The sequence below is a fragment of the Lampris incognitus genome, chromosome 13, assembly GCF_029633865.1.
Source record: "Lampris incognitus isolate fLamInc1 chromosome 13, fLamInc1.hap2, whole genome shotgun sequence".
Classification (NCBI taxonomy): Eukaryota; Metazoa; Chordata; class Actinopteri; order Lampriformes; family Lampridae; genus Lampris; species Lampris incognitus.
This window is the reverse complement of record NC_079223.1, coordinates 45,715,195-45,730,173: the sequence shown is the minus strand read 5'-3', so window position 1 is coordinate 45,730,173 and position 14,979 is coordinate 45,715,195. Positions and strand designations below refer to the sequence as shown.

General features: G+C 50.6%; 1 protein-coding gene and 1 long non-coding RNA gene across 2 annotated transcripts in view; both read left to right on the top strand.

Annotated features, from left to right (window-relative positions):
- The window catches only part of tmem72 (transmembrane protein 72), a 7,714-nt gene extending 587 nt beyond the window's left edge, over nt 1-7,127 (top strand). The window contains exons 2-5 of the mRNA XM_056291501.1: nt 1,862-1,928; nt 4,565-4,636; nt 6,139-6,278; nt 6,374-7,127. Of these exons, the coding sequence (XP_056147476.1) occupies nt 1,862-1,928; nt 4,565-4,636; nt 6,139-6,278; nt 6,374-6,807 (713 nt within the window). The 3' untranslated portion in view covers nt 6,808-7,127. The remainder of the gene's footprint in view (nt 1-1,861; nt 1,929-4,564; nt 4,637-6,138; nt 6,279-6,373) is intronic.
- A 4,857-nt stretch (nt 7,128-11,984) lies between these two features.
- The window catches only part of LOC130123298 (uncharacterized), a 28,953-nt gene continuing 25,958 nt past the window's right edge, over nt 11,985-14,979 (top strand). The window contains exon 1 of the long non-coding RNA XR_008811295.1: nt 11,985-12,060. This is a non-coding gene — a long non-coding RNA (uncharacterized LOC130123298). The remainder of the gene's footprint in view (nt 12,061-14,979) is intronic.

Sequence of the window (14,979 nt, the reverse complement as noted above, 5' to 3'; positions counted from 1 at the left end):
GTGTTGTGTGTTGTTGTCTCTTCTCAGTGTTGGATGCTGTTGTCTCTTCTCAGTGTTGTGTGCTGTTGTCTCTTCTCAGTGTTGTGTGTTGTTGTCTCTTCTCAGTGTTGTGTGTTGTTGTCTCTTCTCAGTAGGGTGTGGTTGTATCTTCTCAGTGTTGTGTGCTGTTGTCTCTTCTCAGTGTTGTGTGTTGTTGTCCTCTTCTCAGTAGGGTGTGGTTGTATCTTCTCAGTGTTGTGTGCTGTTGTCTCTTCTCAGTGTTGTGTGCTGTTGTCTCTTCTCAGTGTTGTGTGCTGTTGTCTCTTCTCAGTGTTGTGTGTTGTTGTCTCTTCTCAGTGTTGTGTGTTGTTGTCTCTTCTCAGTGTTGTGTGTTGTTGTCTCTTCTCAGTGTTGTGTGCTGTTCTCTCTTCTCGGTGTTGTGTGTTGTTGTCTCTTCTCAGTGTTGTGTGCTGTTGTCTCTTCTCGGTGTTGTGTGCTGTTGTCTCTTCTCGGTGTTGTGTGCTGTTGTCTCTTCTCGATGTTGTGTGCTGTTGTCTCTCTCAGTGTTGTGTGCTGTTGTCTCTTCACAGTGTTGTGCTGTTGTCTCTTCTCAGTGTTGTGTGTTGTTGTCTCTTCTCAGTGTTGTGTGCTGTTGTCTCTTCTCAGTTTTGTGTGCTGTTGTCTCTTCTCAGTGTTGTGTGTTGTTGTCTCTTCTCAGTGTTGTGTGCTGTTGTCTCTTCTCAGTGTTGTGTGTTGTTGTCTCTTCTCAGTGTTGTGTGCTGTTGTCTCTTCTCAGTGTTGTGTGTTGTTGTCTCTTCTCAGTATTGTTGTGCTGTTGTCTCTTCTCAGTGTTGTGTGTTGTTGTCTCTTCTCAGTGTTGTGTGCTGTTGTCTCTTCTCAGTGTTGTGTGCTGTTGTCTCTTCTCAGTGTTGTGTGCTGTTGTCTCTCTCAGTGTTGTATGCTGTTGTCTCTTCTCAGTGTTGTGTGTTGTTGTCTCTTCTCAGTGTTGTGTGCTGTTGTCTCTTCTCAGTATTGTGTGCTGTTGTCTCTTCTCAGTGTTGTGTGCTGTTGTCTCTTCTCAGTGTTGTGTGCTGTTGTCCCTCTCAGTGTTGTGTGTTGTTGTCTCTTCTCAGTGTTGTGTGCTGTTGTCTCTTCTCAGTGTTGTGTGCTGTTGTCTCTTCTCAGTGTTGTGTGCTGTTGTCCCTCTCAGTGTTGTGTGTTGTTGTCTCTTCTCAGTGTTGTGTGTTGTTGTCTCTTCTCAGTGTTGTGTGTTGTTGTCTCTTCTCAGTATTGTGTGTTGTTGTCGCTTCTCAGTGTTGTGTGCTGTTGTCTCTCTCAGTGTTGTGTGCTGTTGTCTCTTCTCAGTGTTGTGTGTTGTTGTCTCTTCTCAGTGTTGTGTGTTGTTGTCTCTTCTCAGTGTTGTGTGTTGTTGTCTCTTCTCAGTATTGTGTGTTGTTGTCTCTTCTCAGTGTTGTGTGCTGTTGTCTCTCTCAGTGTTGTGTGCTGTTGTCTCTTCTCAGTGTTGTGTACTGTTGTCTCTTCTCAGTGTTGTGTACTGTTGTCTCTTCTCAGTGTTGTGTGCTGTTGTCTCTTCTCAGTGTTGTGTGCTGTTGTCTCTTCTCAGTGTTGTGTGTTGTTGTCTCTTCTCAGTATTGTGTGTTGTTGTCTCCTCTCAGTGTTGTGTGCTGTTGTCTCTTCTCAGTGTTGTGTGCTGTTGTCCCTCTCAGTGTTGTGTGTTGTTGTCTCTTCTCAGTGTTGTGTGTTGTTGTCTCTTCTCAGTATTGTGTGCTGTTGTCTCTTCTCAGTGTTGTGTGCTGTTGTCTCTCTCAGTGTTGTGTGCTGTTGTCTCTTCTCAGTGTTGTGTACTGTTGTCTCTTCTCAGTGTTGTGTGCTGTTGGAGTGGAGACGCTGCAGCAGGGGGACTTCCACAGCTTGGCCGTGTACCTGCTGTAAGTGATGTCATCAACCTCATCCACACGCTTTGTAATCTGGATTTGCTGCAGCGCAGCCTGCCACCTGTCTGTGTCCTCCAGTGCTTCTATTATTATTTAGTTGTATGTTCAGTTAAACCACTAGATGTCACTATAACCTTTGAGTACTGTTTTTACCAGAAGCGTTGTTGTGTAGTAGAAAGGAAGTGACATGCAGGGGAACCGGAAGTAGACGCTGGAAGCCGTCCGCGCTGCAATATGTTCAGTAAGCTGTAAGCTAAACGTCAGTCATGTTCTCCTGCGTGCTTCATATGACACCCATCTCTACAGACCGCCTTGTATTATATGTAGACCAGCCTACCTAACCTTAGCTGCTTATACGCCCAAATACCACATTACCCATCGGCCACCGTGGTCTTTTTGTGTAGCAAACATGATGTATTACACCTAGAGTGCCGAGTGGCGGCTGGTGCTGAACACTTTTGGGGGGCGCAGCACACCCGACAGCTGCTTTAGGGTCCACACAGTCACAGAGTTATTAAGAGGGACAATGTAGCCTATAGACTTGATCAGGGTCCGTAGACGGTGGATGATTGACAGTCGAGACGAGGCGTGGTGGTGGGTGTGAACATGATTGACAGCCACGAGAATTGTCCAATCACATTAGATCCAAAAAAAAAACATTCAAACAATACCGATTCGCTGCCAAGAAAAGTGGGAGTGTCTGGGGCGCCCGGAACTGCGCCCCCTGGAGAATCTGAAGAAACCAACCAGACAGCAGCTTCAGGTCACCTGCTCGCCAGAATCCAAAGGAGTTGAATCGTGTGCAACTGGACTTGGTATATATCCGTGAAGACGTTTCGCCTCTCATCCAAGAGGCTTCCTCAGTTCGTGCCTTTCTGACTAGACCAAGCTAGTCTGACTAGACCAAGCTGGTCTGACTGGCTGCTGATGAGACTCAGAATTTTGTGAAAACCGCAACACGTTCCAGAAAGACCAAACAGGTGAGCGACGAGGAGAAGAGGAACAGAAGGAACAGCACAGTCATCCCGTATGTTTCTGGGGTCTCCGAGAAACTCAGGAGAATCTTCAACAAACACCGCATCCCGGTGTACTTCAAACCCAGCGACACACTCCGACAAAGACTGGTTCATCCCAAAGACCGTGTACCACACACCCCAAAAAGCAATCTGGTGTATGCTGCACTATGCAATGAGGATTGCACTGACCTATACATAGGAGAAACCAAACAACCGCTACACAAACGGATGGCCCAACACAGAAGGCCAAACTCCTCAGGACAAGACTCAGCAGTTTATCTACACCTAAAGGAGAAGACTCACTCCTTCCAGGACAGCAACGTACACATTTTGGACAGAGAAGATAGATGGTTGGAAAGAGGGGTGAAGGAAGCCATCTATGTGAAACTGGAAAAACCATCCCTCAACAGAGGAGGAGGTCTGCGACACCACCTATCTCCCACCTACACTGCCGTCCTTTCATCTCTACCCAGGAGACTCAAGAAGCCTAGCCTCCAAGAACAACAGTCGGTCGCTAACCAGGAGACTCAAGAAGCCTAGCCTCCAAGAACAACAGTCGGTCGCTAACGGCTCCAACCACTCTGACAAGGACTCCTAGAGGATGAATTCTGAGTCTCATCACCAGCCAGCCAGACTAGCTTGGTCTAGTCAGACTAGCTTGGTCTAGTCAGAAAGGCACGAACTGAGGAAGCCTCTCGGATGAGAGGCGAAACGTCTTCACGGATACATACCAAGTCCAGTTGCACTTGATTCAGCTCCTCTGGATAACCACGACCTGGACGAATGAGAACATTCACAGACCTGCTCGCCACAAGTTTGAGGGCTTACATAAAGGTGTGGTTTGGCCGGCGCCCCTCACCCAGGAAGTACATGTATTCAGACAGAAACCAACCAAATACCATTTGGACCTCTATGTAATGCTGCTGTCAGGCGCTCACAGACTAAAAAACACCTTTATTCCATCATTATTTGCATTATACAACTAAATTATATTTAACATGTTTAAGTAGATTTTCATCCCTTTATATTTGAAGGGGGGCGCGCCCCAGCGCCCCGCACTGGCCAGCCGCCATACTGCCCTGTAATTACAGGCCTGCCTGCTTTACGCACAGCCACGTAATCTACCCATATCATTTGTGATGCGCATTTACTTGGGACCCTTACACAACCCCCTTTGGGAGGTGAGAGAGGCAAGAAAGGGGTGGCGGAGGGCAAAAGAAAGAGAGCGCAGGGTTTTTTTTTATCTGCACCACTTCTCCTGCCCTTCGTTTTATCTTATGTGGCTCGCAGCCCAAATCCCACGGAGCCACAGGAAAGCATCTCCCCGAGGAGAACAAGCATGCATGACTGTTTACACCATCTCCACACACACACACACACACACACACAAAGCTCAGCGAAAACCTCTCAAACGAGAGTTTCCAGTATCTTCCACATGGCTAGATGATGATCATCGAACTGGAAGAAAATGCCATTTTTGAAATCAAAGCACTCAGTAAGCCTTTCTCGGCTATCTGGACTATCCAAACAGCCATGCAGCGAGGTACTCCTGCACTGTTGCATGTGTTGCTTAGTATGTACGGGTGGTGATGGTGTTGCCACGTGTCCCACCAGAGTGTCGTCTGCGGGCGTCATGCTGCTGGAGGGGGCCTACTTCCTGGATGCCCTGCTCGTCATGTGCCTGCCGTGAGTACACATCCCCTTCTCTGTTTCCCACTCTCTCGATATAGACGCTGCTATATGGGGACACACTGGGACAGAAATACAACTACATGGGAAGCCATCAGGTCCATCGCCTCAATTCTAGATAAAGCACCCCAGTGATAGACAGACAGACAGACAGACAGACAGACAGTCAGTCAGTCAGTCAGACAGACAGACAGACAGACAGACAGACAGACAGACAGACAGACAGACAGACAGACAGGTACCCGTCTCTCATTAGGTGTCGAGCATGTTTGTATGTGGCACATGTAGCAGTATCTGTAGGCTGTGTGTATGTAGGTGAACTTGTGTTCTTTAGAGGTGAACTTGTATTTGGATTTTTGGGGGTGAACTTGTGCTCTGACGTATAGGATGTGGCAACACATTGTCTCATGTAAGGCAACAATCAATCAATCAATCAATCAATCAATCAATCAATCAATCAATCAATCAACCAATCAACCAATCAATCAGTCAGTCTGTCTGTCTATCTGTCTGTCCGGGAAGATAGCTATATGTGGGAAAATGTGGGAAGATGGCGGCACGAATTCACATTTGTGGCGGTGGCCTCACCCAGTACCGTCCATGCGGTGTCTTTGTCCACGTCTGCGTCTAAGTTTGTCTTCGTTTGATGGCTGGGAGAGCTTGGTCTGCTGCGTCCTGTGGGCCCAGGGACCACGGCCCTGCCTGGAGCTGCGACCGAGGACATAACACCGTGGGCGGTCTGACAGGACGCGGAAGCGGGGCAGGCTAAGCTAACTGCTAGCCCACGCAGACCGGCAGTTCCGATAACACCGAGGGCGGTCTGGCGGCGGCCTCGCCTGGAGTTGACTGTGGTGTTTTTGGTGTCGTCGTGTGGAGTGCGGAGTCGAGGGTGTCTGACTGGGAGAGCTGGCATTGGGTTGGCCGAGGGCGCCTGGTCTGCTGCATCCTGTGGGCCCAAGGACCACGGCCCTGCCTGGAGCTGCGCCCGAGGAGGAAGTTCTGACAGGACGCGGAGTTCTGACAGGACGCAGAAGCAGGGCAGGCTAAGCTAACTGCTAGCTCATGCAGACCGGCGGTTCCGACAGTCATCCTGGCTGGCGTTCGTTCCCTTGGACAGTGATTTTTTTCAAAAATTTTTGTTTTAGTTTGATTATATGTGTTTTATTTTAGGTGTTAGTATGTGTGCTCTTGTAGTTCTTGGATATGTGTGTTTGTCTTTGTGTTGCCCTGCTGTGAGCTGGGGAAACCATGTTTCGTTATTTCATGTAGTAAGATGAAATGACAAAGTGTTCCTGATCCTGATCTATCTATCTATCTATCTATCTATCTATCTATCTATCTATCTATCTATCTATCTATCTATCTATCTATCTATCTATCTATCTATCTATCTATCTATCTATCTATCTATCTATCTATCTATCTATCTATCTATCTATCTATCTATCTATCTATCTATCCATCTATCTATCTGTCTGTTTCCCCTCTTCCTCCTGTAGTTGTCCTCCAGGCCTGCAGTTGTTGGTGTTGTGGGGGAAGATGGCTCATCTCGGCGGCTTCCAGAAGTTCCTGTATTACTCCATCATGTCCGTGGTGTGTTTCCTGCACCCCGTGTTGGTTTGGCATGCTACTATCCCAGGTACAGTGACACTGCCCGGTACCATACCGCTACCAAACACCGATTTCCTCAGAGCCAGTCAGTAAATGAGGTGGCGAAACTGTCCCCCACTGCAGGGACCATGCTCCTGGTCACGGCCCTTTTCAACTTCGTCCTAAGTAAGAAGGCCAAGGAGGACTCTCCCAAAGGGGAGAGCTACGACGACCAAGGGCCGAGCACGGTGTGTGTGACGGAGAGCGACGGCCCCGGCGGCGCCTTGTCTTTCTTCCATGTGGTGACGGGCAGGAGGGGGGCGGAGCCGGCCCTCGCCACCCGAGAGGGCCGTCCGGGCTCGACCGAGGTGGGCGAGAGCTCCCGAGCCATGCTGGAGCTGGAGCGCAACGCGCCGCCCGCAGAAAGACAGAGGGAGTGGCGGAGGTGGAGGGAGAGGAGACGGGCGTGTCTGAGAGGCGGAGGGAGTCCCGTGGAGAGGGAGATGGAGGAGTTTGAGAGGTGCTGCGACCCGGAGCCGGACACCACCTCAGACACGGCGCCCATGATTGCTGACTGACTGTTGGCCCGGCAGCGAGAACCCTGAGAACGTCACATGGGCTGTCTCAGACTGCACCACCGACACCGCTGTGGCCGTCCTGTCACCGCGTCTGCAAACAGCATGACATCACTACTGACCTGTCACATGATGGACATCACTACCGACCTGTCACATGATGGACATCGCTACCGACCTGTCACACGATGGATTCAGGCTGTTTCAGCCCAGCCCTCTCAGGCGGTATCCATCCCTGTCTGTTGTCATTTCACACTGTTTTTTTCTTGTTGTTCTTTTGAAGAATCATTGTGTGAATAAATTATTATCGTTATAAATTATGGCTGTTTGGCTCAATACCGGCACGCCGGGGACTCACCTGGTAGAGCGCGTCCCACATAAGGCTGAGTCCTTACCGCAGCGGCCTGGGTTTGAATCCGGTTCTGACCCTTCAGGGGCGGCACGGTGGCGCAGTGGTTAGCGCGGTCGCCTCACAGCAAGAAGGTCCTGGGTTCGAGCCCCGGGGTCGTCCACCCTTGGGGGTCGTCCCGGGTCGTCCTCTGTGTGGAGTTTGCATGTTCTCCCCGTGTCTGTGTGGGTTTCCTCCGGGGCCTCCGGTTTCCTCTCACAGTCCAAAGACATGTAGGTCAGGTGACTCGGTGAATCAGCTGTACTAAATTGTCCCTGTGTGTGTGTGTGTGTGTGTGTGTGTGTGTGTGTGGGGGTCCTGTGATGGCCTGGCGGCCTGTCCAGGTTGTCTCCCCACCTGCTGCCCAGTGACTGCTGGAATAGGCTCCAGCATCCCCGTGACCCCGGCTGGGATAAGTGGCTTTGATGATGGATGGATGGAATGGAATGGAACGGATACATTATTACACTGTAAAAAGATACTTTTTGATTCCACTAAATAAAGTTAGTGTCCGGGCTGCCTTAAAATGCTAAGTTGGCTGAATTTAAGGAGACAAGTCGAGGTAATTTTGCACTGATCCAAAACAAATAAACGTTTCTAGTCAAACTAACTCGATATTAATTCAGTTGTACTTAAATCCTTCAGTTCGCCGAACTTCATCACGGTTCAGTTCCTCCAGAATTCTCTAGATGAGGCAACGCCGTCTCCCGGTTTCTCCCAACTGGAATTCCACGGCTGACAATACCGTACCCACAATATCCACTTTACCAACCTTTATGTTACGTCAACTTTATCATTACATATTTATGTTTGAGTTACCTGTATCATAATTCAGTTCTGCTTAAGACTAAGCTTGTACCTAGAACTTCAGCAGAACAGAAGATGATGTGCCGTCCTGGCCGGTTTCGTGCGGCGGCCTGCCGGACAGACGTCATTACCGCGCAATCCAATCCACTTAGTGCGGCATGAATAATTCATGAGGCAATAAATTAGATAAAGCTCTTCGATTCGGAGGAATCAGAGAAAACATCAGTGATTTATGAGGCTGCAGCAGCAAGACAGGTCTCTTTGCATGTGCACATCTAGTATACTGGGGGGGAGGGGGTGTACGGGAGCTGGTGTAGGACACGCCCACGGGAAACGGTCACCATGGCGACGGAGCACCCGGCGTCACTGCGGCGGCGAGAGAAGCGCCTCAGCCACCCGAGCGGCGCGCACTGAAGCGTCACGCGGTGGCGCTACTGTGGGGAATACAGCAGCGTCGTCGGCATACAGAACAACAAGCACGGCGGGAATTAATTGTACGCGGGTTGTGACGGGGTTGTTGTTGTTGTTGTTGTTTTCATCGCGGAAGGTGTGGAGGACCAGCGGGGGGCGGGAGGGGGGAGGAGGATACGCCCTGTGTGCACACCTTCTGTGACGGTAAACCCTGCGGATCAGCCCCCTTGATAGCGTGCACGCCTGGCTGGCGCCCCCTTTGTGTGACTGTGGTTTCCATTACAGAAGAAAGCATAAAACTGTGCGTGTGCGTGTGCGTGTGCGGCGTGTGTGTGTGCGTGTGTTCTTTTGTTCCGCTCATAAATCAATATCTACTTTCCCCCCCTCCCCCCCTCTGTCGTGCACACGGAAACACTTTCACAGACAAACACACGTGAATAAAGACATAAACACACACACACGTACGTGTACGCACGCGCGCACGCACGCGCACAGATGTGATCCGTGCACGCCGAAGTGTAGAGCACGCTATTCGTTATTGAGTCTTGAGGGACGATCTTTCTTCACTATCAAAGCTGTGCACAGAATCAATAAGTGCGGAGAGACCCATTCATCAGACAGCTGTGCGGCCAGACAGCACACACACACACACACACACACACACACACACACACACACACACACACACACACACACACACACAATGTAAGCCCCCCTTTTGATATTAAATACATACCGGCCATAAATTATCATACATTAATTTAGCCTGTTGAAAGTGATTTATTGTGTGTTGTGTGGCGGACATGATGAGGGAGTCCAAACATAAACGATGAGACATGCCGGACCAGCATACATCCGTCTCGGTGGTGCCTGTCGGGGTTTTACCCCGGACTCGAATGCTCCACTGTAAATGAGACGAGGCCAATAATTAAGTGTCTGACCATTTAACACTGCTGGAGAGAAGGATGGCGAGGAGAGGATGTCTGTATTTCCAGCCTGCTTCCATATATGTCCTTTCTTTGGCCATACAACACGTCATATAAAATGAATTGTGCTCTCCGGTAGAGGTTGTTGAGCTGCTGGAACAACTTACTTCCTCTGTACATACTAAATCACAAGACCCGGAACATGGAAGGTTGGGGGAGAGAGCTTAGGAGAGAGAGAGAGAGAGCGAGAGAGAGAGAGAGAATGAGAGAGAGAGAGACCATGGCTCACTGACCACAGTCTAGCCACTGAAAAGGGAAGACACACACAACATCTTGGCTACCAAAACAGCAAAGAACATGTGGTCAGTGTGTGGTAGGTGAGGCGGAGACAGAGATGCACTTCCTGCTAAATTGTGAGAAATTCCAGAACATAAGAGAAAAATACCAGGAGAAACCTGAAAACCAGATTCCAGATGTTCTGCTCCTGGATGAGAAAGAACAATGGCCACTTATTTTAGGAGAGGGTCAAAGGTCACGCCGGGCGGCACAATATGTGTCAGAATGCTGCAGCCTAAGGGTCAGTGAGTGACCAACACATTGCCAAATACTGTCAGTTGCTGTTCAAGTGCTGTTCTATGTTTTCCCTTTTCCTTTTGTTTTGTTTTGTTTTGTTTTGTTTTGTTTGGTGCCCTGCTGGCCTGTTCTGCTGTCACCTGCTTTGGCAACATTGTAATTAATGCTGTCATGCCAATAAAGCATCACTGTATTGAATTGAATTGACAGAGTGAGAGAGAGAGGGAGAGAGGGAGAGAGGGAGAGAGAGAGAGAGAGAGAGAGAGAGAGAGAGAGGTAGAGAGAGAGCGAGGTAGAGAGAGAGAGAGAGAGAGAGAGAGAGAGAGAGAGAGAGAGAGAGAGAGAGAGGTAAAGAGAGAGGTAGAGAGAGAGGTAGAGAGAGAGGTAGAGAGAGAGAGGTAGAGAGAGGTAGAGAGAGAGAGGTAGAGAGAGAGAGGGGGAGAGAGAGAGGGAGAGAGAGAGAGGGAGAGAGAGCGAGAGAGAGAGGTAAAGAGAGAGCGAGAGAGAGAGGTAAAGAGAAAGAGAGAGAGAGAGAGAGAGAGAGAGAGGTAAAGAGAGAGAGAGAGAGAGAGGTAGAGTGAGAGAGAGAGAGAGAGAGCGAGAGAGAGAGGTAGAGAGAGAGGTAGAGAGAGGTAGAGAGAGAGAGAGAGAGAGAGAGAGAGAGAGGTAGAGAGAGAGAGGTAGAGAGAGAGAGAGAGAGGTAGAGAGAGAGGTAGAGAGAGAGAGAGAGAGAGAGAGGTAAAGAGAGAGAGAGGTAGAGAGGGAGGTAGAGAGAGAGAGAGAGAGAGAGAGAGAGGTAGAGAGAGAGGTAGAGAGAGAGAGAGAGAGAGAGAGAGAGAGAGAGAGAGAGAGAGGGGTAGAGAGAGAGGTAGAGAGAGGTAGAGAGAGAGAGAGAGAGAGAGAGAGAGAGGTAGAGAGAGAGAGAGGTAGAGAGAGAGGTAGAGAGAGGTAGAGAGAGAGAGAGAGAGAGAGAGAGAGAGAGAGGTAGAGAGAGAGAGAGAGGTAGAGAGAGAGAGAGGTAGAGAGAGAGAGAGAAAGGTAGAGAGAGAGGTAGAGAGAGGTAGAGAGAGAGAGAGAGAGAGAGAGGTAAAGAGAGAGAGAGGTAGAGAGGGAGGTAGAGAGAGAGAGAGAGGTAGAGAGAGAGGTAGAGAGAGAGAGAGAGAGAGAGAGACAGGGGGGGTAAGGAGGACGCAGGTGAGCTGCGGGTGGTCCTGGGAGGGGGGGCAGCGGCGAGCATTGCAGCAAGATTTATACTTTCCTGCCACAACCTGAGAGACAGTGGGTGACGGCACCTATTGCTACTGTTGTTGTTTGATATCATAATCATTGTTGTTGTTGCTGTTGTTATTATAATCATTGTTGTTGCTGCTGTTGTTATTATAATCATTGTTGTTGCTGCTGTTGTTATTATAATCATTGTTGTGTTGTGTTGTTGTTGTTGTTTTACATGCTTTGGCAATATGTACACACACGTATGTCATGCCAATAAAGCACATATTGAATTGAATTGAGGGAGAGAGGGGGGGGGGACGTGTGTGTGTGTGTGTGTGTGTGTGGGGGGGGGGGGTTGGGGGGGTATTTCCTCAGATTCTGTTCGCACCCTCCAGCGGTTTCCTCGATAGCCCATGCAGACTTAAAAACAGGATGGGGGAAATAAATCCTCATCGGCGCACTAGTGGCTTCCTCTTTTCCAGACCTGTCAGCAGCCAGCTGGGGAAAAAAAGAAGCTGCACAATGGTTGCCGGGTAATTTCTGGGTCTGCTTTCTCGCCAGTGTGCGTGGTGCCGTCGAGTCATATTATCTTTCCTCACATAAAATAATTTCACACAAACACAAAAAAATCCATTTTCAACCCTTGTTTTTTTTCCAAATGGAGTTTTTAGCGTCTTTGCGCAGGGAAGACTACAAAGACCAAGACCGCCTCTACGAAGCCGAGGTGTTGGAACCCGACACGCCCACCGCTACCGCTGATTGGCTCTGGCTGATCACCGCGACCTACTATTGGAACACCCCGCTGTCAATCAATCCCCTGGTTGCCAGACGACCGCAGCAAGGTATGAAGATTGATGAGTTATACGCGGAATTGGAGCAGAAGGTGAAGGCGGAGAACCCGCGGGTCTTGTGAACGGCAGCGACTCGCACACGGCTATGGTAAGATTCGCCTCACATGACCCGGTTCTGGCGGTGCCGACACCGTCTTTTAACCGAGCGGCCAGGAGCCGCGGTGTACTTGCCCGCCGTTAACCCTTAGGAACGGGATAGCTCGCGTCCTGAAGTTGGACGCTCCGCACCGCCGAAAGCTACTCATCTGTAGACCGCCTCACTCCAGGGCCAGGTGCCGGCTGGGTTTTGTGTCTGTAGTCCGCCTCACTCCAGGGCCAGGTACCGGCCGGGTTTTGCGTCTGTAGTCCGTCTCACTTCAGGGCCAGGTGCCGACTGGGTTTTGTTTCTGTAGACCGCCTCACTCCAGGGCCAGGTGCCGGCTGGGTTTTGTGTCTGTAGTCCGTCTCACTCCAGGGCCAGGTGCCGACTGGGTTTTGTGTCTGTAGTCCGTTTCACTCCAGGGCCAGGTGCCGGCTGGGTTTTGTGTCTGTAGACCGCCTCACTCCAGGGCCAGGTGCCGGCCGCATTTTGTGTCTGTAGTCCGTCTCACTCCAGGGCCAGGTGCCGGCCGGGTTTTGTGTCTGTAGTCCGCTTCCCTCCAGGGCCAGGTGCCGGCCGGGTTTTGTGTCTGTAGTCCGTTCCACTCCAGCGCAAGGTGCCGGCCGGGTTTGTGTCTGTAGTCCGTTTCACTCCAGGGCCAGGTGCTGCCCGAGTTTTGTGTCTGTAGTCCGTCTCACTCCAGGGCCAGGTGCCGGCCGGGTTTTGTGTCTGTAGTCCGTTCCACTCCAGGGCCAGGTGCCGGCCGGGTTTTGTGTCTGTAGTCCGTCTCACTCCAGGGCCAGGTGCCGGCCGGGTTTTGTGTCTGTCGTCCGTTCCACTCCAGGGCCAGGTGCCGGCTGGGTTTTGTGTCTGTAGTCCGCTTCACTCCAGGGCCAGGTACCGGCCGGGTTTTGTCTCTGTAGTCCGTCTCACTCCAGGGCCAGGTGCTGGCTGGGTTTTGTGTCTGTAGTCCGTTCCACCCCAGGGCCAGGTGCCGGCCGGGTTTTGTGTCTGTAGTCCGTTCCACTCCAGGGCCAGGTGCCGGCTGGGTTTTGTGTCTGTAGTCCGCTTCACTCCAGGGCAAGGTACCGGCCGGGTTTTGTCTCTGTAGTCCGTCTCACTCCAGGGCCAGGTGCTGGCTGGGTTTTGTGTCTGTAGTCCGTTCCACCCCAGGGCCAGGTGCTGGCTGGGTTTTGTGTCTGTAGTCCGTTCCACCCCAGGGCAAGGTACCGGCCGGGTTTTGTGTCTGTAGTCCGTCTCACTCCAGGGCCAGGTACCGGCCGGGTTTTGTGTCTGTAGTCCGTTCCACTCCAGGGCCAGGTGCCGGCCGGGTTTTGTGTCTGTAGTCCGTCTCACTCCAGGGCCAGGTACCGGCCGGGTTTTGTGTCTGTAGTCCGTCTCACCCCAGGGCCAGGTGCTGGCTGGGTTTTGTGTCTGTAGTCCGTTCCACCCCAGGGCCAGGTGCCGGCCGGGTTTTGGGAGATAGTTTTTGCATCAGCTTTTCTCTTGTGTGGAAATGGATGGAAAACCAAAACGTGCACTATTCCCACTTATAATTGCCAAAGCTGCACTGCTTCTAACGGCCTTTAGCATGAATCGGGTTGCTTATCGTGACAATAAAAACCCAGTAGTCTGTTACGGTAGCTTGCTTTTGGCTCGGAAGAAGAACAGGGGTCCGTGTGCCGATAGGGGGGCTGTGCATTTGGGCATTTTACGCATGGGAATGGATTGTTTACGGCGACAGCTGCCAGCGTGTAAGTACAATAAGTGGAAATGAATCAGAGCAAGTGTGAGTCAAGGAGCAGACCTGTATGGACCGCAGGCTTTGTCCACATAGCCAATAATAGACAACGCGTATAGCCCACCGCACATCACCTCGAACAGAACAGAACAGAACAGAGCAGAACAGAACAGAACAGAACAGAGCAGAACAGAGCAGAACAGAACAGAGCAGAACAGAACAGAACAGAGCAGAACAGAACAGAGCAGAGCAGAACAGAACAGAACAGAGCAGAACAGAACAGAGCAGAGCAGAACAGAACAGAACAGAGCAGAACAGAGCAGAACAGAGCAGAGCTAAGCAGAGCAGAACAGAACAGAGCAGAACAGAGCAGAGCAGAACAAAACAGAACAGAACAGAGCAGAACAGAACAGAGCAGAACAGAACAGAGCTAAGCAGAACAGAGCAGAACAGAGCAGAGCAGAGCAGAACAGAACAGAACAGAACAGAGCAGAACAGAACAGAGCAGAACAGAACAGAGCAGAACAGAGCAGAACAGAACAGAGCTAAGCAGAACAGAGCAGAACAGAGCAGAGCAGAGCAGAACAGAGCAGAACAGAGCAGAACAGAACAGAGCAGAGCAGAGCAGAACAGAACAGAACAGAGCAGAACAGAGCAGAACAGAACAGAACAGAACAGAACAGAGCAGAGCAGAGCAGAACAGAGCAGAACAGAGCAGAACAGAACAGAAAAGAACAGAACAGAACAGAGCTAAGCAGAGCAGAACAGAACAGAGCAGAACAGAACAGAACAGAACAGAACAGAGCTGAGCAGAGCAGAACAGAACAGAACAGAACAGAGCAGAACAGAACAGAGCAGAACAGAACAGAGCAGAACAGAGCAGAACAGAAAAGAACAGAACAGAACAGAACAGAGCTAAGCAGAGCAGAACAGAACAGAGCAGAGCAGAACAGAGCAGAACAGAACAGAGCAGAACAGAACAGAACAGAACAGAACAGAGCTAAGCAGAGCAGAGCAGAACAGAACAGAACAGAGCAGAACAGAACAGAGCAGAACAGAACAGAACAGAACAGAGCAGAACAGAACAGAGCTAAGCAGAGCAGAGCAGAACAGAGCAGAACGGAACGGAGCGGAACGGAGCGGAACAGAACAGAGCAGAACAGAACAGAACAGAACAGAGCTAAGCA